The sequence below is a fragment of the Colletotrichum fructicola genome, assembly GCF_000319635.2.
Source record: "Colletotrichum fructicola Nara gc5 chromosome Unknown KSG_Nara_v1_contig08, whole genome shotgun sequence".
Lineage (NCBI taxonomy): Eukaryota > Fungi > Ascomycota > Sordariomycetes > Glomerellales > Glomerellaceae > Colletotrichum > Colletotrichum fructicola.
The window spans coordinates 3982757-4003490 of NW_027094058.1; the positions used below are offsets into that span (position 1 = coordinate 3982757).

Genomic DNA, 20734 nt, shown 5'->3' on the forward strand with positions numbered 1-20734 from the left:
CAGCAGTCGCGTGGTTGATCGTCTGGATTCCGTGTCCGGAGGTTGAGGTGGTGGTGGTGGATTTCGGCCGGACTCTAGGAGTTGGGAGGTGCACGGATTGCAGGATTGAGAGAGGGGTGGTGAGGTGGTTGAGTGCGCGATTTCGATTGTTCTTGTGATTGTCGTTTGTTGACTCGGGATACTGAAACAGCAAAAATGTGTTTCGTCCACGAGAAGAGCGCGAGAGTGGTTGTTTGGTGGTGGATTGCGTGGAGATGTGTGGTTATGTGGGAGGAGAGGGAAGAAGCAAGTTTGTGGTGACTGGACCGAAGCCGTGGGCCGTGGGCCGTGGGCGTGGGCGTGGCACTCAGCGCCAGGTCACTCACTAGGTACCTTACTCACTGTGCGTCGTGTGGTGCGGTGCAGTGCGGTGCGCCTCACCTTGCCTTCTGGGGCAGGACCCCTTGCCTATGCGAGGTAGCGGGAAGGTGGGTCCACGTGACCTGCCTGACGTCGGGTGAATTGATACTCAAGTAATGCTAGTCAAGGGGCTTGCCTGGAAGTTGGATAACGAATGTCAATATCAAGGTATGAGATGTAACGGGGGATGGTGTTTGGATCTCAGAAGGACTAATTCACGTTTGTGATTCGTGCTGCTCTGTTCTGCTCCTGCCTCCAATGGCCTCCCTACGTCAAGGTCAGGAAGAGGGGCATCGGCTTGTACCTTCACCGAAAGCTCCTGCCCTCTGCCATTCGTTCCACACCGAGCTCACCCTGAGCCACTTCCCTCAGCCGATTGGCTGCCCCTTCCCCGCCCGATCGCTCCTGCAGCGGAGCTATCGGATCGATAACAGGAGCACTGGTCACTGAAGAGCAGGTGCGCGCCATTGCTACTCACTGCCACACTGAGCACTGAGCATGAATGCGCCCGATACTTGGAGAGAGTCGAACCACTCAAGTCCCCGAACTCGTCCTTTGTACCTATCCTTCTCACAAACAATCGCCGAGCAACCTCTACAAAGCTCCGAGGTCCGCTCAAACAATGACATCCCAAGATCCTCCGCAACCTCCCTGAATACCACTTATTTGCACCACAGATCCTAACCAGCATGAAGACGTCCGCCTTTGCAATCTGCTCCTCCTCCAACGCCTTGAACCTCTTCGCCGTCCCCGCATCGTCAATAACGTCACCACCCCGACGCCCGAACCGCGAACAACAAGCAACCCCTCGTCCACGACAAAGGCCGTCTTCACGATGCTACGCAACAGCAACCACCAACCCCTCCAGCGACGGCAGTAAAAGCTGCCCCGCCTGGCCAACAACACCTAATCCGACACCCTACGATATCTTTGCAATTCATAAATCGGCCCCCTACACCAAGTCCCGTTTTGCCCAGCTCGTCAAGCAGTACCACCCTGACAAGCACGCCTCAAACCCTCTCGACGCCTTGCCCGCAGCCACTCGTCTAGAACGCTACCGCCTCGTCGTCCTCGCAAATGACATCCTCTCTAGTCCAGACAGACGCCGCGCCTACGACTCGTGGGGCGCGGGCTGGCATCTACCCGGCACCGGCGCGGACGACACCCGTGATATTCACGAGATGTACCGTGAAGCCGACCGCAGATGGCGCCACAGCCCGAACAACCCGGGCATGAATGCCACCTGGGAAGACTGGGAGAAATGGCACGACCGGAATGAGGGCAAGGAAAAGCAGCAGCCCCTGTACATGTCCAATGCAAGTTTCGCGGCCCTGGTGCTGGCAGCGCTGGCGGTCGGGACGGTAGCGCAGACGACTCGCATGGATAATCACTCTGCGGTCTTTCTTGAAAAGAGGGCGCTACACGAGGCGAATATTAGCGAGGGCTTGAGGAGGCAGAATGCCGCGGTGGCTGGCAAGGGGCGGGAGGAGAGGATCGAGAGGTTCCTGCGGGAGAGGGAGAATATTAATTACGGATTCGCACCGGAGACGATTGGCGGGAGGCCTAGCCCTGATACGAAGTAGCTCTCGTATTATCGAGATGATGTCATGATGTATTGTACACTATCAGCGTTCTGAGACGCGTTTACATGAGTTTATACAGCGAATCTATCGGAATTTTGGTTCTGGGATGAAGTGTGCTCGGAGATGACCTCCCGCATGATCTTCTCGGCATTGGCAGGGTCGATGCGCTCCGGCTGTCCCTGCTGCATCATCTTGCCGACGAGGTACATGAGCTTGCCCTGAGGATACACCTTCTTGGTCACAAACTCCCTGAGAACCTTGTCCTCGCCTTCGATAGCCGTCTCAGCCAGTTGGCGGTACTCGGACTCGGAAAGCTCGCGGAACCAGAGGTCCAAACCCTCGATAGCCTCGGTGACGGTCTCGAACTGCTCCAGGTTGTTGAGGTAGAGCGCAATAAGCAGCTCCTTGGCCACCTTGCCTGTGATGCGCTTGTTCCTGAGGTGGAAGAGGATCTCCGAGAGAGCCGTGACGGGAACGGCGGCACACTGTCCGTCAGGGGTAATCTCCAGCGTGCGCTCGCTCGCCTCCGGGTCTTTGTCGACGGTCAGCCGGCCGAGCTCGTGGAGCACCCAGTTCCCGACGAGCGGCGCGTACGACTGCAGCTCCGGCTGGTCGCCAGCCTCAGCGAGCCTTGCTCCAAGGTCGTCCACGATTTGGTAAAAGTACTCCAGCCTGCCGCCGTCGTCGAGAGACATCAACGACACCGCATCCTTCGCCGTGAGCCCGTAATCATGAATAAGCTCGTCCAGCTCCGCGTCCGGCAACTCCGTCACAGACTCCCTCAAGGCGCTCACGAGGTCCTCCCCAATGACCAACGGCCCGAGGTCCGGGTCCGGCATGTACCGGTAATCCACCTCGCCCTCCTTCCCGCGCAGCCTCCTCGTGTGCTTCGAGCCCAGCGTCCACCCCCTCGTCTCGCTCTTGATCTCCTCGCCCTGCTCCAGCGCCGCAATCTGCCGGTCCCGCTCCGCGATAATCGCGTCCTCGACCGCCTTGATCGTGCTCAGATTCTTGATCTCCGTCCGTGTGCCTAGCGGGATACCCTCATCGCCCGTCCGCCGCACGGAAACATTCACATCCGCACGCAGCCCGCCCGCCTCCATCCCGCTCACGCACGCATCCACGGCCCCCAGCAGCGTCTGCACCTTCCTTACGAACACCGCCGCCGTGCGCGGGTGGTGCAGCTCCGGCCGCGTGATGATCTCGATCAGCGGCACGCCCACGCGGTTGAAGTCGAGCCACGACACATCGTTCGGCTGCGCGAGCGTCTTGGCCGTGTCCTGCTCCATCTGCACCTGCTGTATCCCAATCCGCACGCTCTCCCCGTCCTCGGCGGCGATGCCATCCCGCGCGGTCAGGACGACGTGCCCGTCGCGCGCGAAGGGGTGGTAGTACTGCGTGATCTGGTACCCCGCGGGCTGGTCCCACCAGAAGTAGTGCTTGCGGTCGAAGCGGCTGACGGGCTGGACGGCGCAGTTGAGGGCGAGGGCGGCGCGGAGGGCGGGGATGAGGGTCTCCTTCTGGAAGGCGGGCTGGCTGCCGGGGATGGCGAGGTCGAAGAGGGCGGCGTGGGTGTTTGGCGCGGAGGTGTGGGGGGACGGGGTGGCGGCCGGGGAGAAGAGCTTGCGGGCGGTGTTGAGCTGGGCGTGGATCTCGATGCCGACGGTGAGCTCCCAGCCGGGGATGGTCTGGTTTGAGCCCTTGGGTTTTTTGCCCTTGGATTCCTTCTTTAGGAGCTTCTTTTCTTCTTTGAGTTTCTTACGGAGGGGTGTCGACGGCGGCGGTGGTGCTTCGGGGGTGGGTGTTGGTTGGGATTGGATGGTTGTGTACGGCGCTGCGCGGGCCGGGAGGCGGCGGGCGGTGAACAGGCAGCCGTTGCGGGAGAGCTGGCCGTTGAAGAGGTACCGCGCCAGTTCGCGGGTTGGTATGCGGCGCATGGTGGTGGTGGTCCGTTGATCGGCTGAGTGATTTGTCTTGGGTAGTGGGTGGATGATATGCACCAAAGGGTTTCGCAGAATGTCGTGTGGCGTGGACAAATCGCGGCTAAGAAGATACTTGCAAGTATTTTAGCCGTATGTTGTACACCCTCCTTCACATAGGAGGGCTTTCGTGTTCGTCAGCGAGTGGCCGCGGGGATCTGAGGATGCGTGATTGGAGGGGTCGGCTCGTTGATAGGTGGAGGGGTCACGGTTTTTCAGCCATTGCAGGAGGGCAATTGGACCGTGATTGGAAGGCTGGCCTGTTGAGCTTGTCGTCGGTGTTCCGAGTCAATGGCACTTGTCAATGTCGCTGAAGCTGTAGCTGGGGATAGCTTCGAAGCTCAAAAGTGGTGAAGATTGGACCGGCCGGTGACGGGACGGGACCGGGAGGCAGCTGAGCTTTTCGGGCCGCTCAAGGTTCCGGGCTGCATTCCGCCCTCGTGGTCATCGGCGGGATGCTTATGTAAGACATCAGGGGATGATCCCGTTTGCTCATGCTCAGCGAGCTGGGGTTTGCGAATAGCGCACCCATGCTGGTCACTCAGTGGAGCGCTGCGCAGTCCAGGGAGCGGGATGCCGCTAAGGAAACTGCCGGGAACGTGGAAACGTCCCGCTAGACTGGGTTCACCTGGCTGGCATTTCGTCACTCTACATTCTCCATTTGCTCTTATCTTCTCTGATACGGGTTGGTAGTTGGTTTAAACAAAAAGCAGCCCAGCCTCAGAGCAGTCGACACACATGTTCGCAACACATCACAACTCACCTCAGAAGCAGCTCCCCGCCCACACCACCATCAGCTCCAAGGAATCATCGCACCGCGCCCAACACATCAGCTCGCCCGTCACACCTTGACAAGACAGCCCCTCCCCCCATCCCATCCGTTGGTCCAGTCTTCCTGGTCATCTGAAACAAATCCGTCGACGGCTGACACACTCCTCTCCCGATCATATGGCGCCCTCCCTTCCGCTGCCATGTGTCTTCCTTTTTCCCTCCCTGTTTTTAGACTCAGCCATCCAGTCTCCCCAAATAGACTCCTATCCCACCCTCCCTTATGTACCAGTAAGGCAATGATCGATCACATGCCCCTCGCAGCCGCTCTCTCGCCAACATACTTTGGGACGCCCTCGCCGTGATGCCACCCGCCTGAACGCCGCTCTCCACGACTTTGATCTCCCCGGGAACCCCCCAGCCTGATCCCGCCCCTCCACAGCTGTTGGGCATCGTCCGGACCATTAAAACTCCCTTGCCCTTGCCTCCTGCACACTACCTTATCTGCTCTCTTACTGTCCCGACCGTTCTCTAATGTGTATTATCGCCCAACTACCTCGTCAGCTCTTGTACCACCCGCAGTAGCAAGGCTCTACAGCTAATCCGAGACAACGTCGTACACCCACCCTCGTCCTTGGACACGAGGTTCACCCGACCTCGGACGGCGATCCGTCTCCCCCAAGCGCAAGCCAGCCGTCTCTCGCAGGAAGAACTAATCGCGCTCTAATAATCCCACGCCAAATCCACGACCGCCATGTCATCCGACTACCGCGCTCCCACAGTCTCCGACGACCTCCCCGGCAGCCCAGCGCCAGCTCAAGCGTGGCTGGCTCCGGACCCGAACGACGGACTCGCGCATAGCACCAGCGCCGCCCATGCGCCGTTTCCCTCAGCCGCCTTCGCGACAGATAACAGACATCACATGCCACTAGCCGACGACAACTCACCACCCGCCCGCTCGCGCCCTCGCAGCGCAACCGTCCGGCGCACTCCCTCCCTCCCCGTCTCTCCAGCGCAAACAAAACCGGACGGGGTCGCAATGAGCCCAGACGATGACCACCCCCAGCAGCAGCCCGACCCCGAACCCGTCGCCGATCCAGAGTCGTCGTCCGATGAGACTGTCGTCCAGGAACCGTACGACGATGAAGACGCAAACGCACCTCACTACCCGACATCGCCAACCTTGACCAACTTCACAGCTCTTACAGGACGAACACACCACTCAAGCAACTCCAGCGGCTCCGGCTCGACGATAACGCAAGCATCCTGGCCGCGGCGCAGAGGCAGCGAAAAGTCGCGACAGCACGACAAGTCCCAGCTCAAACGCCGTCGCAGCCGCTCACCCCGCCAGCAGCAGCAGCAGCAGCACGCCGCCCTCAGCTACCTCGACGCAGACTCCCCGCACGTCACCCCCGAGGCCATCCAGCGCTCCGTCGAGCAGTCGTACTGGAGGATGCCGCCGGACGGGAGCTACCAGTCCCCCTCCACCCGGAGCACCGCCTCCACGGCCTCCAGCAGCTTCCAGAGCGACGTCTTCTCCGAGCTCGACCATGAGACCGACCGCAGCAGCTCCCCGGATCACAGTGCCTACGGCGACCCCGCCTCCCCGGGCGCCATGCCGGGCAAGTTCGACGCGCACCTCGCGGCGGCCGCGCAGCAGAGGCAGCAGCGCGGGTACCGCAACTACGGCACGCCGGAGATGCCGCGGGGGAACGCTAACCTGCCGCACCTCCCGCCGAACGCTCTGCAGCCGCGGCTGCCCGGCATGCACCAGGGCCATCCGAAGCACCTCCCCCGGGCGGAGAAGCTGCCGCTCTCGGGGTACGAGGTGATTGCCTCGAAGCTGTGCGCCGGGGACGCGGACAGGTCAAGCATCAAGCCCATCTACCGCCGCTTTGAGGCCTTGAATCATAGGTTGCTCTTGCATCTGCAGGATGAGCTCGCGGAGCTGGAGGAGCAGCTTCACCGGCTGGATACAGCGGACACGCAGACGCGGCGCATGCAGAACTGTATACTTCCCGCCTCGCGACGTCAGGAGGCCCTCACCGCGGGCGAGCTGCAGTGGCATAAAACGGATGTATTGGGCAAGATCGGGTACAAGCTCGGGCAGTACAGTGCGTTTTCCCGTATTTCCTGTTGTAATTTACCATCGGACTAACACCTTGTAGACCACGTCCTCTCATCATTCAAAGACACCCAGAACCTCCCCAGCCCAGACCCGCGAGATATAGACTACTACCGCGCCTACCTCGCCAACCACAACCCCATCGTCGAAATCGAGACGCGCTTCCTCGACCCGGCAGACGACCTCGTCTCACTCGCGCGCCCCTCCCCCTCGACCTCGGATTTTTCCTCGTCTTACTCAGACGACCTGCGCACCCCGATGCCGCCGCGCAAACCCAGCACCGCCGCCCCGGTGACGCCGGGCTTTCTCTTCTTCCAAGGCGCAAAGTCGGAGAAGCTGCGCCAGGTCGAGGTGTTCCTGCGCAACAGCTACCCGCTCGCCGTGGCGGTGTCGTTCGCGGCGGCGTTCCTGCTGCCGATACTTACGTTTGCGGTGATACCTGCGTTCGCGGGGCGGATGGCCGTGGTGGCGATTGTCGCTGTCGGCGTGGGGCTGGCGGTCGTGCAGGCGGGGATATTCGGGGCGGGCAAGGAGAGGGGAGGAGCGCAGGCGGCGGCGGAGGGGGCGCTTGTTTCGGGGGTGTATGTTGGGGTCATGGCTGTTGTTGCTGGGATATTTGGGTGAAGTGGGAGGATGATGACGGTTGGAGGAAGCTTTGGTTTTGTGATGATACCCTTAGAGAGGATGCTTAATGAAGTACGAGACTGAAGTGTAATGTCTATCCATGTTGTTGGGACGTAGTGATGGATCCTGTATTGTGAACTCACCTTCCAGGAAACCAATGGAAGGTGCGAGTATTCTACTTAGGGGTGAGTTCTGCGTCGAGTTGTCGGAGGGGGACGCCTCTCCGAGACCAATCGGTCTGTCTGCCACAATGGTGGCTGAGTGGTCCAATCGGACAGAGATGTAAAAACCGTCGGTTTTTCGTAGGGTTCGAGGTTCGAACCTGAGCTTTTTGTTCTTTTTTTATGTTGTTCTTCTTCTCCTTTCGCTTCGCTCTTTTCTTTGCTCCTCTCATAAAAGCTTGATGCTGCCTGCAGTAGTGGGTGTGATCTTTCCAGCTCCAGCGTAACTGCGTAGAAGCTTTCCACTCTAATATCTATGCAAGTGGGTGGGACAATCTTATTGTAAGGATGGAAGGTGAATTAAACACTGCCTCAAATACCCTCCATCTTTACAAAGGATGTACACTATTATATCTTACGCTGAGGAAGTTTCACAGCCCAAGAGGGTACGCAGTAGATAGGGTGAGCACAATGGACGTCAAAAACCTCGCGAGGAACATGATAGCCTCATATATTGGCAGACCAAAGGGCCCGCAAGACACGAGGCTCGTCGTGTGGCTTTGGAAGGGCGCGCTGTCACCGGATGGCTATTTGGCATTAAGCGTTCCTTATCTTTTCCCCTTGGGCAGATTGCAGCCCAGTGGTATTGAGTGGCCCATCAATATGATTAACCTACACAAAGCCAAAATTGATACCAGAGATGAGGTGAGGTTGAATTCATCGGTCGGTTCATCTGAAATCCGGTCATGGGTTCCCACTCTGGACGGAGTCGCAGATGCGGGCGGCAATTGGCTGTACCCCGCACTCGGCGCAGATGACAGTGGCGACGGAGGGGCCGCTTTGAAGTTGTCGACTCCGCCTCTGATGAAGGACTTCAAATTCACGAGGAAACAAGAACATTCGAACCGCTTCATACCAGAATAAATTAAATCACCAAATATGACCATTATTCACGTTGTGCAGTTCCAGTTCAAGGAACTTGTCCCGCAGGAGGAAGTCAAGGCGGTACATCCCCTTCAAACCCTGCCCTACCTTCAAAGACACGACTGACATGGGCCAGATATGCGACTCGATGCTGGCGCTCAAGGACAACTGTATCCACCCAACGTCTAACAAGCCGTACATCAAGTCGGCCGTCGGCGGGGTGGATAACAGCCCCGAGGGCATGTCGGACGGCATCACGCACGTGTTCGTGGTGGAGTTTGAGAGCGCGGAGGACAGGGACTACTACGTCCACAAGGACCCGGCGCACCAGGCTTTCATCGCGGAGGTGGGCAAGGTGATTCTGAAGGCGCGAGTGGTGGACTTTACGCCTGGTATGTTTGGAGGGTGAGGTGCTGGTTTGGTTGGGTGGGATTTGTGTAATGGTAATGAGATTGCCGTGTGTGACATTTGGCTGTTTGGTTAGCCTCTTCAGCTATGATCAGTCAGATTGCTTGATCACTTTTTGCTTATGCCTTGCTGTATGTCCAATATTGGCCATGTGTCAACATGCAATTTGCATTGTGTCTTCATTCAACCAAGGCATTCAGCTGTGGGACATCGACAACTGAAAGACAAAGTGCGTCTTCAAAATAAGCGAGGCCAAGGAAACGAGGCCTCTGAGTGAAACACTCGGTTCCCGGGGATATGGGCCAGGGAATCTCATCCCAGGAGGAATGCGCAATGGCATCATTGTGCGGCCTTGACGGGAAGAACGAATAGTCATCGGAGGGGACCGAGTGATGCGTGCCGAGATTGGCATTTGGTGACCCCTAATTGCAGGTTCCACGCAGCGGACAGTGGCACAATGCAGGGACAGAGGGGACCGTCAAGCACCAGCATTCAGGGTCCAGGGCCCAATGGCGGACCTGAGCCTGGGGTCTGGCTCGCTGCCTGAGGGTCCAGACGCTGGAACCCAATCACGATCGATGACTTTCGGCCAATCACACACCGCAAAAGGAACACTGGCGGGGCGAGCAGGGCACCGGGGGGCTACGTCATAGGACCAAGCCGCGCCTTACCTGCACCGGCCGCTGCGGTTGGTTGGTGAAGCGCAGCGCAGGGGACCTCACTGTCATCATTGGGGCCAGGGCAGCCCAGCCCAGCCCATTCCCATTGCGCGGGCTGCCTGTCGGGCCAGACCACAGTGGGCAGGTCCCGTCCATAGGTCGACCGTCACAGCGGACACCACAGGAGACTCCAGAGTCCCGTCTGCCCGCTTCCCCTCCCCCACCAACACTACCTACCTACCTTACCTTTACCTTCAGCTGCACGCCCGCGTCCGTCCTTCATCAACCACGGCATCCCACCCTCGTCGACCTGTCCATTGTCCTCATCGTCGTCGCCGTTGTTACACTCGTCGACATCCTCCTTTTCCTTCTCTTGCTTCCTCACGCCATTCCCTCATACCACGCCGCCTTCCCAGACCTAGCTTCTGGTTCAGTCATCTGTAAGGGGAGGTCCCGCCGTCGCACGCTTCACTTTCATGGATCAGGGGACTACCGTGACATCTCGCCGAACTTGATCCTCCCGTCACCTTGCCTTACTTTACCATACTTACGACCTCCACCTCTTCCCTCTCGCCGCCGCAGCATCCCTTTCTCCATCACCTGACCGTCGTCGTCCTTCACGCGAACAAATTGCGACAACTTCCCTCTCGACTCTGCCACCGCCGCGCCCATCTCAGCAATCATGGCGGCATCGCATCCCACCCTCATCAACCTCCCTCCCGCCACCTCCAATCCAGACACCCCGTCTGAGATGCCGTACGCCTCCCTCTCCTCCCCGTCATCTGGGCAATAGCTAACTTCCATCCTCCAGTGGCACTCCCACGAGCACGACAACGTCCCTGTCCGCCCTCTCCACCACCGCTATTAAAGATGGTCACCGAGGTCACCTCCCCCAGGGTCCCACCGGTCGTGGCCACGCCCACCACCCCTCTACCACGAGCCTCGAAGCCGAGCGCGCCGACCGCATCTCCCGCCTCGCCGGCCTCGAGCGAGTTTCTACCCTCCGCGCACCACCCCAAACCCAGAACCACGCCGCCTCCTCCCTATCCCCCCAGACGACGCCCACCTCCACCGGCTTTCCTCCTAATTACCCGCCCGCCACGCACCTCCAGGCAGCTTACTTCGATGCCCACGGTACCCCAACCGCACACACCAAGATGAGCACCGTCGGCACCGCCAGCGCCACCGAGAGCTATGTCGGCGACGACAACGAGACCCGCACCGCCCCCGGCGAGCAGGACGAGGACATGCTCAGCATGGACACCAACTACCGCGAAGCCGACTCCGTTACCAGCATGGGCGCCGAGCCCGAGCAGATGGACGAGGACATGACCAACCGCTCCACCGGCGGATACGACGACCGCATGAGCGACGACGGCTCCGCCAGCCTCGTCGGATTCGGCGAGGGCGCCAACAGCACGGTATCCGGTCCTATCTACCAACGCCGCCCCCTTCCCGGAGCCCAGTGGGGTCTCGAGAGGAGCGCGTCCGGCCTCAGCGATGGCATCCCCACGCAGCGTGCGAGAGATGTGACCATGGGCGGCGACACCCCAGTAAGCGCCGCCGCCATGCAGGAGCGACGGGAGGCGAGGATGATGGACGGCATGACCAATGACGGCGCCGGCGTTCCCGATGAAGAAATGTTTGTCGACACCACCAATAAGCCCCCCGTCTCCGTCTCACACCTCCCAGGTCAAACACCGCGCGCAAATCCTAGTACGACACCGACGGCTCGAGACACTGCAGAGCGCGTCATTCGAGAACGGCTTGACGGGGGCGACGGCAGGGTCGGCAACGTCGCGATGGGGAGCCCGCAGGGCGGAGAGAACCTGGGCAAGTTTTACTTTGAAGAGAGGAAATGAGGGAATGGATGAATGGGTATATCTGGGCTGTGATGAACGGAAAGAAAACCACGGGCGAGAGAGCGTGTGCTTTGTATGAATTGGACGGGTCAAATGCTTGGGATGGGAACACGGGTCGGCTGGATTGTCCGTAACAACATGGACCCCTTAGGTATGGCTACTGGAATGCGAGTTATCGATTATTGCTGCTACGTGGTCGACCGAGGAGAATACCAGCTCATCTGGTGAGTTGTGCAATGTGTCACAAGCAGTGGCTATTGCTATTGCTGGGGATATGGAAGGAGCAAATCTGTAATGAGGGTGGCCTTAATCTCTGTCCGTCCCACGTTTGGCTTCACTAGATAACCTCCTTAGTGAGCCAAAGACGAGCCGTCACATGATAGGTTGAAGGCGGAAAGACGGGCTTCCCTGGATTCACCCCCTTTGGAACTGGACTATGATTACTCTGCCGTCTAGAGAAGGCGTCAAAATCTTCCGGTTCTTGAGAGATACTGGGATGCAGTAGAGCGCTGCTCCGTCCGTCTGATAGGTTGCAAATTGTAGCCATAGACGGCTGAAGCGAGTGCCTGTTCCTTCTCAGAAGGCCTTTTCCACTAGAACGATAGCGCCCTTGTGTTTTATGTCAAGTTCGACTCGCAGCGTTGGCATTTCTTTGATCTCAACATGTATTAGAGACTAGAGGTTCTGACTGTCCACTCGTGCTTATTGGACAGCAAGAGCGGCAAACAGCGCTGTCCTATAAAGATACTGACTGGAACGCTTCTTTAGCATTTTATCTACCCCACCAGACGCGACAAACATTGCTAACCACACTTCCCTCTGACCTCAAATCTATGAAGTACCATTTGGGGTTTTACATGCTGAGAGACGTATAGAATATTCATATCTTAGCCAAAACATGGGATCAATTCACTAATTATTCCTTGATAGGCCCCTTGCATAGCGTCAGGAGAGAACAATTATGAAGCCTGTGGGTACAGAGTGTTGTCGTATATCTCGACTCATTAATCGTCGATGCCCCTGCGATCGGGCAGAAAACTGCTTCGACTGTAGAGAGAAATCACAGCCAAATACCTGCGCGTTGGGGAAAGGAAAGTATTTGAGTAAAGTTTCCACAAAACACTTCAATTACAGGGTAAGTACCAGAAAAAGACTCAGAATTCTCCCAGAGACTGTTTATTGAAAAGCATTGAAGCAATGATACACCCACGCGAACTCCGAATAGTTCCTCATTCTTCTTCAAATGATAGGTACAACCTGCTCCCATAAGCCCGACTTGAGTATCTCGCTACTGTCTAGTGTTGTTCGAAAGAGGAGTGTCACAATGAGACAACGGTAAATGATGACGTCGTCTAGTTCTCGTCCGTCTTCATTGTCTTTCCACCCGATGTGGCGGTCCCACCATGAACCACTGTCTCCCTTTTCTAGATGATACACCAAGATGTCTCCTAGCGCGTCTAGAGCCCGATGAGTGTTGAAAATGTTTTCCGGTGCGTTGTATTCTGTACCCAGGAGGGCTTGAAGCTGATAGTCAAATCTTCCAAGATTCATGAGAAAATTCGAAATCTCCCCTTCTTCTGAGGCCACCGTACCGTGTTGATCATAAGTTGATATTACACCAGGATATTTATGGTTCTTCTGCGACAAAACCTTGAACATATTACGCGTACCTTTAGGCGCTGCATCCCACGACTTCTGGAAGCTGAAGCTTAACGTGGAATTACTCAGATTCAAACCGTCTAGAAGTTTGCGAATGGCTTCCAGTGTACCACTGGAATAATCAACAATGGTGGCTGGTAACCATCCCTTCTTACGGCTTTCCGTATGATCTTCGAGATTCCCCATGGTTTGTGTAGTACTGTAGCTTGTGGGGTTGGGGGATGATGATCGGCCTTGTTGCCTCGGCCTCCTTGATCTCTCCAAGATTCCCTGGTTTGTTGCTTCAGCTGCTTCTGAGAGCAACATAGTGGTTGAAGATATGCGACTAACGTGGTAGTTTAAGATATCGCCCTCAGAGTCGTTGTAATTATTGACAAGCCACTTGTCCACCTCTCTGAGCTGCTCAAGGGCAAGTCGCCGAAAACGCAAGTTCTCAGTCTTCTCAAGCCAACGTTGTGTATCGTCAGGTGATCGGAGCAAGTGAAAACACATGTAAAGCACAGTCTTGCAGCCTAAAGAAAGGCTGTCGTCGGGAGATGATGCTGGCGATGCTGGCGATAAAGGAACCCCATGTGATCTATCCGAATGATGTCCGTGCCATTTCACGCTGCTGTTGGTTTTGTCACACCATCTGAATCGTTTCCAATCAGGGGCGGGCAGATTTATCATGCCCCAGTTGTTATCGATATCTTCAAAAGATTCAAGCAATTGAATGTCCACTTTGGCCCAGTATTTCCCGTTCAGTGCGAGGGGGATAAGAGGGACATCCAATTTCAACGCGGACTTGGGGAATATTGCCGGCACGTGTTGAGGTGCTCTGAACCAAAAAAGACCAGCGAGTGGCACATGGTATTTGTTCAACATCGATTCTTCAGGAAGGAAGAATCGCGGATGGGTTTGATGACCAACGAAGGTCCAATAAGCACAGTCCTTCCAAACAGATAAGTCTGTGAACAGATTTACCGTCTTTACGGTTGGTCGTTTACCAGTATCGTCAGAGCCGGATTCCTGAGAGTTGACACAAACATTAATGCCTCCACCGGCATGCAACAATGCCTCTTCCAAGCTCTGTGAACCGGAGGGGGCTGTATGTTTTGTCGTCGAAAGATAAGAAAGCACCTACAAGTCCGAGTAGTGGGTGCTGCCGGAATTCGAACTGAAATCCATGGCCGATCATAACTGGAACTCCGCTTTTCTCTTCTAAGAGCAAGGTGTGTGCGTCTGGCATTATTGCAGCGGCTGAGATGATCAATCTGATCTCTGCGTATGCAGGCGCGGCAACGAGATCATCTGGTAAAAAGCTGATATCCACAGGCCGAAGTAAGTCGTCGATCATTCCAACTTGGTCTAGGCCTAGCCTTTCGAAAAGGTTTACCCATGTTGCTGCATGTTGGTGTGCCTGGCTCCAGCTTTGTGTCTTTGTGTCTGATGCCTGTTCTGATCCTGCATTCACCCGAAATGCCCCTGTCGCTTCTCTGTAATTTTCTTCCACTTTTTCCATATTTGGCAGCAAGTTATCGGCACGAAAGATGGGGACCTTCGTAATGAAATCGATGGTCCACTCAGATCGGTTCCATCTGCGCTCTCTGTTTTGTGACCATTTTCCAATCGCGCGCTCGCTGGTCCTTCGATTTGCTCGTCCAGCGGTGAGGAAAGTTTGAACAATAGGAATGAGAGCGAAAGCTGCGAAGACGATGGCTATGATGCCGATAATGGCGGTGAAGACAAATGTGACTGGATCCCAATTGTATTCTGCATCGTCGGCTTTTTGCTGGTCGCTAACCAGTTGAATAAGAGTTCTGAGAAGACAGTCTGTTGAGTTACTGTCCTCGGGACAATTCGAGCTGTCACTACTCATGGTTGTAACAAGTGCGAGTGGAAATATTGTAAAGTGAGGAGAAGGAAACCGTTCGGGAATTGGAAAACTTTGGCCAGATGTATTTCTGGTATGAAGGATGTGGGTTATTAACATAATACCACAGTTTCTGCATTGCTGCCCAATACAATGAAATAAGGCAAGCTGTGCGACTTACAAGATGTGTTGCATCTGTGGGCTCTTGGCATGCGACAACGGCACCAAATGGGTTGTTCTGCACCACGCTCGTTTCTGTGGGTTTGTGTAATAGCGAAACCACGCATCGCTTGCTGATTTGTCAACTACTGCAGCAACTGCGCACTCGCCGCTCGTATTCTGGTACATGCAGAGTCTTCTGCTTGTTGACACTATGTCGGATCCCTGGATAATGCCCTGGCTTATATTCCCAATGACGCTGGTTTATTCGAAGGCTTCTTCTGCTGCGTCACGGAACACATGGCAGATAGCCCTATCGGTCTTGGGGCTGATAAATACATACAACATACACATACAAGAATTATATTAGAAACCGCTATCCTCTGCTGAAGTGTTTTATACACGGTAGGAAACCCTCCGGAAATCCCTCCTGAGCCCCGGTGTTCTTGCGTGGAAGAAATCATCAGAGCCTCACCCTGGGTAAGGCATGGCGTACTCTTTCCTTCCAATTGCAACCCAATAACACAGAGCGTAGAGCAATACTCCTACCACGTCCGTGAGATGGACCACGGCGTCGAGGCATGAAAACGCCCAATTCGTCGGGCTGAGACCTATCAGGAAAGCGACCCCGTTGGGCCACCCAGAAATGTTGTAGGTCTCGGCAAAAACATCGTGAGCCGTCTGTTTCTCGGATCTCCCAGCTAGAAGGGCTATTAAGACGGCGAAGACCATTGAGCATGTGTAGAGCAGGAGCGTCTAGCTAACCAAAGGCAGCAAGCGTTCGAAAAGGTTGAACCCGGACGCGAGGATATTTATGGACTGAAAGCCGATCGCCACAACATCCAATGTGTGTCGGACGGCCATCGAAGAGGATTCAGTTCAAGTGGTCTCGCAGACGCGCTGCTGTAGAGAAACTTGGTGATCGTCTCTTTACAGGGTGGAATTAGCCGGATAAAATCAACTACATGCCCTCCCGTCCTACCTTCGTGCCATGATTCTCTTCTCGCTTATCCTCTCCCTGTCAGAAAGCTGGCTGGATTCCTCACGACAAGACTTTGGCATGGAAATCCTTCTCGGATATACGGGGTTAATGCGTATGCTGGCTGACTTTAACCCAACCGATGAGTTTGCTTTTCATGTGCTGGGTCTGTACACATACTGCGAGTGCTTCTCATCTTATTTGGTCCCTAAATTGATACAGAGGAAGCCAGACCAGCGGATCATTTCCCTTGCCCATAGGCCGCCCTTCAGCACATTGATCCATCCTGTTACGGGAATCGCCACTATCCTATGTCCCATCATCGCTGAAATAGGGCAGTATTACCGCGCCGTTGTGGAACTCAAGGAATGGTCTGTGGAGAAGGACCAAGATCTGAGAAGACGACTCCTGGAATGGAAGTCCCCGGAAGGTTGTCCCGCCGTGTCTCACCTAGAACGCCTGAGTGAAGGGTAGAGGAAGCATGGGCGATATAATGCTCTACCAAGCGCGGAGCGTGTGTGCACCCCTGGATTCCATCGATTCGTGGATGCTCAGCGAGAAGGTTCAGAATATTATTGAAACTATCAAGAATATCCCAGAGCAGGACACCTTACTCAACTGGGTGGGACCACTGTTGGTTATTGCTGGCTCGGAGCTCCAATCAAGCTGCCAAGATCAAAGGCTGATGGTTGAACAAACACACCAGCATCTGTTATCATTCACAAGAATTCCAACTTGCAAAAACGCGATGGAACTGACTCGGCATGTGTGGCATGCTCGCGATGGTGGACAAAGACTAACATGGCTCGAATGCATGGTCCAGCAAGGAGTTGCATTGTCTTTGGGCTAGAGTTTTGCTTTTCAGGCGCAGAACTACCTACCTAGCATATTAAGTATACTAGTTTGTTTGATTTGAATAGTTTAATTATCTCCGTCGTACCTGTTGTCCCCGTCGTCCCCGCTATCGTCTAAGCCCAGCACCTACCCGGATAGCAGTACTCTTGGGCTAGGCGAGTGCCACTTCGCAACAAGCCCATTTCGAGAAAGGATCTCCTAACATAAGAAGGCGGTGCACAAAAAGTTATTTTCCGCCGTAATAAGATCAATCTTCTTTGTCATATTTCATCACACAAGTTTGATGGTGTGACGTCCTGAATCCTGAAAAAGTTTCGTGAGCCGTTCCAATGCAGTCCTTTCCTCTTCGCTTGCTTCTGCACTAATTTCACGAACATCACGCTGGTATCTGATAGCCCAGCTCCTCATGCTAGGCTCTGAGCTTGTATGCTCTGCCGAGATCGTAAAGCCCTGAGAGAATCCACGCTCAACGAAACGAACGTACCCAATTCGCTCGTACTCAGCCTCGCCAGTCATCGCTGAACCTTTCTCTCGAATGACGAGACACGCCATTTCGGGACACTTCCCGGTCTGCAAACCGAAATCCGTGATACGGATGATCTGAACAGATATCGACCATGGTCCTGCTGTGTTGGCAATCGGTGTATCCAACTGAAATCCCCGAGTATGTGTGTCACCTTGAGCAACCCACATGTCTCCAATTACAAGCCAAATTGGACTGCATCCGTATTCAACGAAGACTCCAGGCCACTTAACAAGAGTTCCATGGAGAGCGTAGGTCGACAGCAAGAGATGTGCGGAGCTAAGCTCTCCAGTAGGATCAATACCAGCAGGAACACACACAGCTTCCAAGACCTCTGCAACAGGGGCATAATCTTCAGTCCCTGTCTTGCCCAGAGAGAACCAACTTCCTTTCCCAGAGTTTAAACAATCGGAGTCTGAGTCGAAACGGAGAAGTTCTTGGTGTTCATGTTCGAGAGAAGCCCATGACCAGGTGGGTGCTCTCCACTCATCGGGCCTCCGTCCAGGCTTGTACACAAGCCAGAGCAGATCCAGATGAATGGAATCTCTCCAAAGTCCAGCGAAGTATTGGTCTTGATATTGTGAGTTCCACATCTTGGCAATGCCAGCGAGAGCAGGGAACCTGTCCTTTGAAAAGGTCAAGTTAAGTTGTGCGTATTGTTTCACCGCCTGTCTCCAAGCCTTCACACTTTGACCCCATTGAGGCGATTGAAGGAGCGAGCTCGAAAACTTGCTGTAATCAGTTTTTATGTCGGTGGTGTCGCTGGTCGCTTCTGCAAGCTCTCGGCGTTTCCCTTTGAACTTCCCGTTCAATTCTGCTAAGCTGCCGGAAAAATGAATCTTGTCGGGCAAGATGCTCGCCCCAGACGAAATTTGGCCGCACTCGCAGTTTCTCGCTGAATTGCATTCCCAATTGACCTCCGCGCCGGCAAAGTGCACGACTCTCGCGGAAAGTAGCCGTTCTTGATACACCCAAGCCCGTCGAGAAATGGGAAAGAAATCGAAGAAGCCATCTATGTGAAGGAGATCAGAGCAGACTTGTAGCGGGAAATCCGTGTCATCAACATCATTGACAAGCGAAAGCTGTTGGGCCTGGTACTTTGGGTCCGGGGACGAGGTGTAGAGCCCCCGACTAGAGTCGGTCGCCTTAGAAGCTGCCAATGTGACGTAGGCATGCTGGTAGATGTTTGCCATCTGAGCTGCTTCTTTTTGCCAGTCCAGGGAGTCATCTTGAATGATGCAGAGGGAGTCGATCCATATGTATTGCAGACCGAGCCTGCGGGTGAAGTCGATGGCGTCTTGGAACGTCCGCGGAAGTGTTGACCAGGGAATTCCACTCTTGAACTGGGAGACGTTGTTTTTGAGCGTGCGAACCAAAGGCCGCTTGCCCCATGGATGACTCAAGCATGCATACACCCCCATGGACTGTCCTGTCTCGTGCAGACGTATGTCGTCTTCTCCCGATCCAACGTCAATGACCCGTGTCGGCAACCTGGCAATGTCGGCATTACTGCAAAGAGGATGGGTAGAGATGCACTCATTGATCCAGTCCGTGATCGTCTGTAGTGTCTCTTCCGAGGCTGTATTGCGAAGGATGGGCTTCACGTCGCCCGAGGGCCCTTTGCCACGCCACAAGTTGGGGAACCTTCGCAAACGAAGAGCCAGATCGCCGTCTGCCAGAAGTATTAGTAGGTAGTCACCAGTGATGGAACAGCTCTTATGCGACGCTAGTAACGAACCTACCATCAGGGACACAAAAGTAAATCGAGTTTCCCCCATCATCGCGGATGGCCTCCGGCGTACGTGGATAGGGAACCGTCCGTTTCAGGGACCGGCCCTCAATCAAATAGTCGCCGTAGAGCTTCCAAACAGCTTCGTAAAGGAGGGTACAGAATGGGCAGCCATTTTCCATCTCTTGTCTCCATAGGTCTTCATTCTCCAGGCTCATTTTGCAGCCACGATGCCAGACCTGACCAGCGTCATTTTTGACCCGCTCACACCATTCCAACAGCGCACTCAGTAGAATTGGTTTGAACGCGAGGGGACTAGCTTCTAGAAGGCGTCGAGACGGAGCTTGTTGATTCTCGACAGACGATACCATTGAGCCCATGATGTCAATTAAGAACCCCTAGAGATTGCGACTAAGTTTGCGGGCTGTGATGTTGATAGCGATGTCAGGTGTTGCTCCCCTCCTATTTCACCTAGTGCGGCTGATAGCCTGAGTCTCACCGGACCAATCGGTTATCGGAACCATTTTCGTACTCCAGCAAATCAGCCGCTTCTTTCGCTCAGCTGGGTCTTGGCTCTCATGACATGCAGATGACATCTATCCAATGAAGACAAGTCAATTTAACTGGGATGGGGTGGATCATCAGCACAATAGAGAATGTGTAGCTGGGATGACAGCTGGGCTCCTCAAACAATACGGACCTTGAATATGGTGCAAATCCAACCGTCTGGCGAAACTGGCAAATTGCTGGTGCCAGGTAATTCAGTATGAACTGCGAAAATGGCAGGAGAATTATTCGAGATCACGACGATGATAGAGATTGGTGCCGTGTGCCGACATTTAAATGCGCCTACTCGAATAGCCAAGAATAAAATATCGAGACGTTCGGATGCGCGACTTCAGACGAACACCAGAATACCTTACTTTGGTCTGAAAGCTGGCCGGGAGTATATTTAGTAATACCTTCACATGAAAACATGAGATTAACATCTAAACAGTCACCGGAAGCAATTAGAGTCTTGTTTATAAAGAAGAAAAGTTAGCGGGCTACAGGCTTCAATATATCCCATGCCAGCTGCCCCTTAAGATCAATAATCAACTTGATGTTAAAACAGGGAAACCATGAATCGTGTAATAGTGTCCAACCCTGCAACCCCATATGCCGTCCCAACTAACTCAAGCATCCAGGACCCCGTGCCCCTTATCAAGACCGAGGAACCCGGCATCAGCATTGCAGCAGCGATGTAACGCTGACATGACATCCCCTCTCTCCACGGGTATCTTACTGCATTTCTCCGTCTTTAAACGGCGAGAACACCATTCTCATGCCGCCTGAAAGCCTGGATTACTCCAACCGACTGGGCCCGTGCCTTGTTCCCGCATGCAAGGAACACGAGGATCTCGCCCCGGGGCCGGACACGCGGAGAACCTGCAAATTAAACTAGATAACAAAAGCCACGCTCGAAAACCATTAGGCTTGACGTCGT

At 54.9% G+C, this 20734-nt stretch overlaps 6 protein-coding genes across 6 annotated transcripts; 4 read left to right on the forward strand and 2 right to left on the reverse strand.

Moving 5' to 3' along the window:
- Nucleotides 1–1088: 1088 nt before the first annotated feature.
- On the forward strand, nt 1089–1982 carry JID1 (J domain-containing protein 1; the record flags this gene model as incomplete). Its single annotated transcript, XM_032023522.1, has 1 exon — nt 1089–1982. The coding sequence occupies one exon, from the start codon at nt 1089–1091 to the stop codon at nt 1980–1982; it is 894 nt and encodes a 297-aa protein (XP_031879696.1).
- Nucleotides 1983–2053: 71 nt separating this feature from the next.
- CGGC5_v014188 (Glutamyl-tRNA(Gln) amidotransferase subunit B) lies at nt 2054–3919 on the reverse strand (the record flags this gene model as incomplete). The annotated part of the gene is made up of 1 exon (XM_032023523.1): nt 2054–3919. The coding sequence occupies one exon, from the start codon at nt 3917–3919 to the stop codon at nt 2054–2056; it is 1866 nt and encodes a 621-aa protein (XP_031879697.1).
- A 1564-nt stretch (nt 3920–5483) lies between these two features.
- CGGC5_v014189 (uncharacterized protein) lies at nt 5484–7478 on the forward strand (the record flags this gene model as incomplete). Its single annotated transcript, XM_032023524.1, has 2 exons — nt 5484–6843; nt 6898–7478. The coding sequence occupies 2 exons, from the start codon at nt 5484–5486 to the stop codon at nt 7476–7478; spliced, it is 1941 nt and encodes a 646-aa protein (XP_031879759.1).
- A 1100-nt stretch (nt 7479–8578) lies between these two features.
- Nucleotides 8579–8972, forward strand: CGGC5_v014190 (uncharacterized protein; the record flags this gene model as incomplete). The annotated part of the gene is made up of 2 exons (XM_032023525.1): nt 8579–8644; nt 8700–8972. 2 exons carry the CDS (start codon nt 8579–8581, stop codon nt 8970–8972), a joined length of 339 nt encoding a protein of 112 aa, XP_031879760.1.
- A 1340-nt stretch (nt 8973–10312) lies between these two features.
- CGGC5_v014191 (uncharacterized protein) lies at nt 10313–11347 on the forward strand (the record flags this gene model as incomplete). The annotated part of the gene is made up of 3 exons (XM_032023527.1): nt 10313–10386; nt 10442–11272; nt 11323–11347. The coding sequence occupies 3 exons, from the start codon at nt 10313–10315 to the stop codon at nt 11345–11347; spliced, it is 930 nt and encodes a 309-aa protein (XP_031879762.1).
- Nucleotides 11348–17266: 5919 nt separating this feature from the next.
- CGGC5_v014192 (uncharacterized protein) lies at nt 17267–19466 on the reverse strand (the record flags this gene model as incomplete). The annotated part of the gene is made up of 2 exons (XM_032023528.1): nt 17267–19191; nt 19262–19466. 2 exons carry the CDS (start codon nt 19464–19466, stop codon nt 17267–17269), a joined length of 2130 nt encoding a protein of 709 aa, XP_031879761.1.
- Between the last annotated feature and the right edge of the window lie 1268 nt (nt 19467–20734).